The sequence below is a fragment of the Vicugna pacos genome, chromosome 13 (genome assembly GCF_048564905.1).
Source record: "Vicugna pacos chromosome 13, VicPac4, whole genome shotgun sequence".
Classification (NCBI taxonomy): domain Eukaryota; kingdom Metazoa; phylum Chordata; class Mammalia; order Artiodactyla; family Camelidae; genus Vicugna; species Vicugna pacos.
Genome location: NC_132999.1, coordinates 63,689,741 through 63,697,114, shown reverse-complemented (window position 1 = coordinate 63,697,114; position 7,374 = coordinate 63,689,741). Strand labels below are relative to the sequence as shown.

Genomic DNA, 7,374 nt, shown 5'->3' with positions numbered 1-7,374 from the left:
TCCCAGGAAGCTCCTTTTCTGGCCATTGGCCTCTACTCTCCATGTTGACTTATGGTCCTGATTTACCCCACAGGGACAGTCCCTTGTTCTGGGGGAGGGGCACAGAGTAACATGTAATCCAGACTGGTGGGCAGGAGCTGCCCTCTCTCCTCTGCCCATCAAGTCTTCTTAGACCATACCTCTCCGTCAGTACCATCTTGGGGAGGGAGAAAAAAGGGGAGGCAACCCCTGCCCAGGTAGGGCCAGACCAGAGGGAAGGGGAATTTTTAGAAGTCACTGGAGTTGCTGAGTCTGTCAGGCCCAGAGTTCACAGAGCAGTGACGGAGGAGGAAGGCAAGTAGGCAAAAGTGTGCATGCACTGGCATAGACCCAGAGGAACAAAGTCACACAGAGATCCGGACAGGCGCACAGAAAAACAGTACTTCACACAGACTGAAAGACAAACACAGAGACCTGCTTTCCCACCAGAGAGGAAAGCAATCTGATCAAACAAATCCACTCTGCACCAGTTCTCCAGTGTCACCCTAGCTTGTCATCCCCCAGGCTAAAGGAACAACAAACTTACACCAAAAAGAAAGAAAGAAAGAAAGAAAGAAAGAAAGAAAGAAAGAAAGAAAGAAAGAAAGAAAGAAAGAAAAATAACTCAGCCTGGGGATGCCTTGCTTGTCTTCTTTTTTGTACCCCCCCCCAAATAAGCATTTGAATGTGTTTTGTTCTAGGAGCTGTGAGGCAAGCACAAAGGGGTCCCTTTCTCATGCAGGAAGATCCCTCTCTAGGGCCTCCCTGCCCCCATCCAGCCATCCACCCACCAGCTGAGGTGGCTTTCCATCCTGGGCCCAAGGGGGGATCCCACCTGTTTAAGAGCCCTCAGAATGATGTTAACTTTTCCAAGTTAAACTGCAGGCTGAGATGAAATTAGACTCCCTTTTCTGGAACAGGGTTTCTTTACTGAGCAAGAGGAAATGTAGGAAGGCGGGATGCTCAGAGCAAGTGGGAGGCAGGTGTAAGGCTGGGGTATTAACCAAACACCTCAACGCACACCTGCTTCCGGGATGAACAGTCTGCCCCTGTCCTAGCCTGACCCCAAATAGGAAACAGTTCAGGAACTCTGCCTCTCCCTCCTCCCTGCAGGTGGGCCTCCAGTCGGGCATTGTTAGAGCGCCCTCCTGGGACTCCTTGTCACTCACAGGTCTGTGCCCCGTCCACTTCCCACGTAGAGGCTAGGAGGTACCTGCCCAGTGTGGCTGCAGCTTGCTCTAGTCCTCTAAAAGCCCACCTCCCCCCCCCCCCGGCCATTCCCAGCTCCAGGCATGAGAGCCCCCCTCTCTAGTCTGGTAAATGACGCATAATTTATGAGCATATCAGCCTGAAGTGCATAAGTCATATGTGCACAAAGGGGCCGGGTAAATATTTAAAGATTAGAGCCAGCTGGGGAGAAGCACAAAAGGCTGGGACAATGAGGGTCTCCCGGAATTCACTTTCTCTGTGCTGGGCCAGCCCGGTTCAGTGTTGATGCACTCACAGGAGTCCCAGGCTTTGTCCCCTGGAGGGCCCTTGGCTGCCGGGCTATTCGGAGTCCTAACACAGCTAAAGAGAGTTAAACAATCACTGCCTCTCCAGCCCCATCTGGAGACAATTGGCTGAGTCATTTCAGTGCTTTTGCTGTGTCCCAATAGTTAATTACATGGAGCGATCACTTCATTCCATTTGGAAATGCATCTGTGCAGGGGGATACACATTTCTCCCTCCAGTCACTGCACTGGCAGTGGCCTTTGAAGCACTTAACAGTTAGTGTAGCTTTAAATGTCTGGGGCTGCGGGAAGGAAGGGGTTCCCACCCAGGGCTGAGAGGCTGCATCTGGAACGTTCTTTCTTTTGCCAAAGTCAAGAAAACTAAATGGAGGAAGAGAAGACAAAGGCACAGGTAACTTTTGACCTTAAATTCCCCAGCGTGAGAAAGCAATGGGTTTTGAGTAGTCTCCAGAGCTCTCCTGATTTATAGAAGGAATTATTCCGAATGAACAGAGGGCAGCCTCTGTCCCCCCAACGCTCTGCCTGTACTTGTGCTCCTTTCCAAGCCCCCTGGGAATCCCAGAGGCTAAAGATGGAAAGGGAGTCTGTGGCCTACATTCCTGATTCGCATAAGCCCAGTTTCTAAGTTGGTTCATGCCCTTGTCGGCAGGCGGAGAGCACCGCGTCCCGCTGGCCCTCAGAGGACGACGAGAACCCGCTGCGCACTCCCCACCTCGGAAAACGCCTCCCCCTGCCTCAGCATGCGTCCTCGGAGCCCGGCCTGCCTCAGTGTGTGTAGGACGCCCAGGCGCAAAACCTGCCAACGGATTAGGGGAGGGAGTGGACCCCGGGGACCCCAGCCTGGGTCTCCGAGAAGGAGCGCGATGAAGACTCATCTAGCTTTCCCAATGAACTTGCCAAACGCAAAACTCTGCCTTTGACTTAGCGGGGGAACTGGCTGCCCAGAAGATGGAGCCCGAATTGGGGGTAAGGGGTGGCGGGGGTAGGGTAGGCGTGGGGTGGGGAGGAAGCGGTTTCTGAGCACAAGAAAAAGGTGAGATGGAATTTGCACGGAGATCCCTTTCAGCCTTGAGTCCCGTGCGACCCTCAGCCAACTTAAGGCAAGGAACGGGCCAAGGGGGCTGTTTGCGGTAAGAGAGCCGTGCGAGGTCTGGGGGACGGGGGTGGGGGGCACAGCAGGGAACCCAGGAAAGGGGGGGCGATAGGTCTAGGTGGGGAGGCTCCAGCCGAGGATGTGCCGAGGCAGGAGGGGGCGCAGAGGGCAGTGCCGGGGTGGGGGTGGGGAGCAGCAGAGGCGGAGGCCCTTCGAGCGGGTGGGGGCGGAGCTTGATGGCTGCGAATTCCGCCCGAGGCGCCAGGGCCGGCCTCGCCTCCGGCAGCCAAAGCAGAACATTGCGAATTAGCGCATTTTGCGGTCAATTTTCCACTGTTTAAGAAACACTAAGCCACCCACATGAGCAGCCCCACCCAGTGTAGCCGGGATCTCAGGGCAAGGGCTGGAGAGGAGTGGAGGCACTAGGAGATGCAGGTGCCAGGGTGCAGACGGCGACGGCTCGTGGGCCCCTTTATTGCGGCCCTAACTCTGGAGAGGGGGCCGGCCCGGCGCCCCCGCTGCGGGGCCGCGAGAGCTGCGCCTAGGGCCATTGGTTTGCTAATACTCTGGAGTTGAAAGGCTCGGGCGCAGGTTTATGGGGAGGGATCACAATTAGAGGACAAATTGCCCGGCTGCCCGAAAGACTAGAGAGCGGGGGAGGGAGTGAGAGGGACTGCCAGAGTGAGGCGCGCGCCCATCCTCTGTGCAGATGTGCAGCAGCTGGAAGCCCGCGCGCGGCGGGGCGCCCGGAGTTTGGCCCCGAGGGGGCGGGCGCGGGCGCGGCTTTGTGGGGCCGGCACAATGCCCTTAACACTCGGCTGCCCCCTTTGTACCCGGTCGCGCCTCCCGCTTGCCCTGCGGCGCCTTTGTACCGCGCCTCCACCGCCCCAAGCTGGAGCGAGCGCGCGGAAGCCACTGGGCCAGGCCAGCTCCGGCGCTTCAAAGCTGCCCGGCGCGTGCCAGCGCCCGCAATACAGCCGCAGCTTCACCGCCCGCACCAGGTCGGGGCCAGCCGGGATCTGGCCGGCCGGCCCTTAGGCCGGGGCGGAAGAACTGTTCGGAGCCGCTGTCGCTGAAGTCTCCGTGTGAAAGGAGGGCGGGGCGCGATTCTCCACGCTGCTTGGCTCCTGGGAACGTCGCTACTGGGCAGGGCCCATCAATACCCCGAGCGGGGGCGGGTGGGGAAGAGGATGCCTCGTCTCCAGGGAGCTGGAGTGGCCCACAAGGGCCCAGCGATTTCCCTCCCCCTCACACTGAGGCCCTGCAAAGGCCAATTTGTTCATTCCTCGGGACCAGGGCTCCACTGCCGAACTTCTGGATCCATAGTTTCCCCATCTCCCTCACAAGCAGCAATAGGGGCCTACATGTTCATGATACTGAAGCCAAGAGAACCCAGAAAAGGGAGATGGGTAGGTTTGAACCCAGGGACTCCCCTGGACGCCAGTCTTCCCATCCCTCACAGCTACTGGAGTCCATCCTCCTGAAGCCCAAGCCGGCACTGCCCTGGAGTCCTACCATAGGGTCTAGCCCATCCTGGGGCATGTGCCTCCTCTGAGTTCCTTGGGTCTCCCGCCACAGCCTGAATAATGAAAGGGGGTTGGCATTCTGGACCTCCAAATGTTCAGAATGGTGTTCTCCCCAGATGCATCCCACCTCCCATTGGTAGGGACCCAGAGAAGGCCAAGGGGCAGGGGTGAGGGGAATAAACTCCCATGCCTACCCTGGTGGGGAGAAGGGTCCTCAGAGCTTGAATTGTCCAGTCCAGCCTGGAAACTCAGGAGTAAAAGTGGGGGAGGCCATTCTGACTGCCCTGCCCTGAGGCTGCCTGTAGCTTGCCCCCAGCTTGGGATGGGTCCTAGCGAGGCCAGCGGGCACCTGAGCCAGACTGCACCCTGGTGCAGGATTGCTCCCGGTCCTGAGCCCCCAGCCAGAAGTAGGCTGTCTGTGGCCCTGCGGGCGGGCTGCACGCTTTAATGGGACACATGTTGCTGCGTGGCCCCTGCGGGCCTGGCCTGCGCCTGGCTTTGAGTGGCCACAGGCAGAAAATCGCTGCATTGTCCCGACATTAGGGCGACTAATGCAGCGTTGCCAGCGCGGCCAGAGCGTGAAGCCCGCAGAAAGGCCTCGTTGGCGGGTGCTCCTGGCCTCCGCATCTTCATCAGGCCTGAGAAGGCCCGGTGCTCAACCATAGTCGTTATTGGGCCTTGCAGCCAGCTGGGCTCATGGACCTCCCCCACTGGGCCTGGTGGTAGGGCCCAGAACCTAGGGAGACTGGATGGGGCAGGGCATGGAGAAGATGGGCATGGGAGGGACTCCCAGACTCAGGAAGTGATGGGATGAGAGGGATAAAAGACAGACTGAGAAAGGGTACAAGGGGTCCCTTGGGAAGGAGAAGGGGTCCTGGAGGCGAAGCCTGGGCTAAGGGAGGGTGTCAGCAGAGAGAGGTGAGGAACTTCCCTGTCTGTCCCCCTCCCATCCCCTCCCCCGTGGGGCTCCGCAAGTCCAGGAGCGCCTCATTGATATGTAAACGAGGGCCCTATAAAGGCAGCACCGCCTCCGGCTGGCTCAGTTACGACAACATGGGCACTGAGCTCGAGACCCAGGGCAGCTCTGGCGGCCCCGCTGGCAACTTCCGCAAGGTCTGGGGCCCCGAGGGATGCGGGGGTGGCGGTGGGGGGCAGAGGGCAAGAGGGCTGAGACCCAACTCTCTTACTGCCACTCATTCACAGATCTCCAAGCCGCTGATGGAGAAGAAGCGACGGGCGCGCATTAATGTGTCTCTGGAGCAACTCAAATCATTGTTAGAGAAACACTATTCGCACCAGGTGAGACACGGGGATGTGGTGGAGGTAGGCGGTGATACGATCCCCAGCCTCATCCCCTGGAACCTGGGCTGCTGTGCTATAAGCCTTTTCCACGGATCTGTAGATCCGGAAACGCAAGTTGGAGAAGGCAGATATACTGGAGCTCAGCGTCAAGTACATGAAAAGCCTTCAGAACTCGGTGCAAGGTAGACCGGGGGTGCCTGGGGTGGGGCGAGGAGCGAGTGTGTATGTATGTGTGGGAAATTGTGGGATCAGAGCCATGCATTCTACGAAGCCAGATGAAGGAGGGATGAATGGAGAGGAAAGCTCAGGGCAGTGGGCAACTAAGTGAAGAAGGGGCCCCAGATCGCTCTAAGTGGAGAGGCAGCAAAGGCCTGGCTGGCTGTGAAGTTGTAATCGTGTGGGCGAAGGTCTGGACTCCGAGGGGATTTTCGAGTTGCCTCCCTTCCATTTTCTTCCCTCCCCTCCGCTGCACACTTCTCCCCTCCCTTTTTCTCTCTCCTCTTTACATCTCTTCTTTCTTCCTCCTCTCCCCTGTTCTCCCCTCCTTTCCACATTTCTTTTGTCCGCTCCCCTCCCCCTAGGGCTCTGGCCGGTCCCCAGCGGAGCCGAATACCCGTCGTGCTTCCGCGGCTGTCTGCCCGGCGTTAGCCAGCTTTTGAGGCGCGGAGAGGAGGGCTGCGGCGGCCTGCGCTGCCCCCTGGTGCACGAGCGCGCGGGTGGCAGCACCATGGACAGCGCCAGCTCCGGCCCTGAGGCGCCAGGCAGGCGAGGCCCCTGCGCCTCCGCGGTTTGGGTCCCCGTTCCCGCCGCCGGCGGCTCGCCGTCGCCGCCACCCCGGCTTCTCTTCTCTGGAGGCCTTCCCAGCCCGTCCACCAGCGTCCCAGCGCCGCAGTCGGCGTCTCGTCGCTTCGCCGACAGCCCGGGGCCGGAGCTGCGCTTGTGGCGGCCCTGGTGAGGCCTAGGCGCAGCCTGGGACTCAAGGGGGCCCTCGTCTGGCCTGGGAACGCAAAGACTATTTTGAACGCCAGAACCCTAGTCATCGGCTCTGTTCCTGGGACGGGGTGGCCTGGAGCGTGCCGCGTATCCGCGAACTCGGGGAAATACACGAAGCCACAGTTGCACCGGGTTCTATTCGTCTAGACATAACTCACCCCCGCCCCAACCCTACCCACTTAGGCTGGACCCACTTTCTCCTCCCAGCCTCTAGTGGGGCGGGGAGGGGCTGTCCCGGGCTGCGCTCCTTTCCCAGGGCCCCTGGAGGGCAGCCCGCCCCCACCCCGCGGCCGCGGCGCGGTGGGAAGGTCGCCGTCGGCAGCGGCGCAGAGCGGACCCCTCGCAGCGAGGAGAATTACTGCCCCGCCCCAGCCCATTCAGCCGTCCTGGGACGCCCGGTTCCCACCGGCACAAAGCGCGCCAGGCCCCGCCCCGCCGGCGAGGGACCCCCAGCCCACCCCTCGGCTTCCACGGATCCCCACCCCCTCTGCACGCTGTGCGGCCCACCCGCTGGCGCGCGCTCCGAATCCAACCCCTCTCTGAAACCCCCTCCCTAGCGCTCCTGCCCTGAGGCCAGCTCAGCGCTCCAGCCCCGCCCTGTGAGATGCTCCGCCCACCGCCCCGGCCACCCGACGCCCCGCCCTGCGCGGCTCCTAGTGGGAAGCCCGCGAACAGTCTACCAGCTTGAGGTTTGCTAGCGCAACCCCCAGCTCCTCTCAAGGGAGAGCTCACTCCTTTCCCCTCGGAAAAGGCCCCCTGCCCGTAGCCCGGCCTCAGGCAGCCCGGTCCCTTCCCCTGCCCCGCAGTCTCCGCCTCCTGAACTTTGGGGCCCCCAGGGAGCCCACCACCCTTGACAGCTCTTGGTGCGCTCTGCGACGGTTTATTCGTCAGAAAATGAGGTCATTGCTCGGAGTCTAACTTGAGGGTC

At 60.4% G+C, this 7,374-nt stretch overlaps 1 protein-coding gene across 2 annotated transcripts; it reads left to right on the top strand.

Moving 5' to 3' along the window:
- The first annotated feature begins 1,740 nt into the window (after positions 1-1,740).
- Positions 1,741-6,812, top strand: HES3 (hes family bHLH transcription factor 3). 2 transcript variants are annotated; one of them, XM_072975861.1, is made up of 5 exons: positions 1,741-1,923; positions 2,182-2,498; positions 5,355-5,450; positions 5,554-5,635; positions 6,035-6,812. In XM_072975861.1, exons 2-5 carry the CDS (start codon positions 2,481-2,483, stop codon positions 6,406-6,408), a joined length of 570 nt encoding a protein of 189 aa, XP_072831962.1. In that variant the 5' UTR covers positions 1,741-1,923; positions 2,182-2,480; the 3' UTR covers positions 6,409-6,812. The 2 variants fall into 2 exon arrangements, with proteins under 2 accessions (XP_072831962.1, XP_072831961.1); XM_072975860.1 differs by lacking the exons at positions 1,741-1,923; positions 2,182-2,498 and adding an exon at positions 3,795-4,034.
- Positions 6,813-7,374: the final 562 nt, after the last annotated feature.

Bases quoted from the DNA above. Each gene is read 5' to 3' on its own strand.
- HES3 (XM_072975860.1), top strand. From the start codon at position 3,816: ATGCCTCGTCTCCAGGGAGCTGGAGTGGCCCACAAGGGCCCAGCGATT. The intron at 5,451-5,553 runs GTGAGACACGGG...ACGGATCTGTAG, and splicing joins AGAAACACTATTCGCACCAG to ATCCGGAAACGCAAGTTGGA. The intron at 5,636-6,034 runs GTAGACCGGGGG...CCCTCCCCCTAG, and splicing joins CCTTCAGAACTCGGTGCAAG to GGCTCTGGCCGGTCCCCAGC.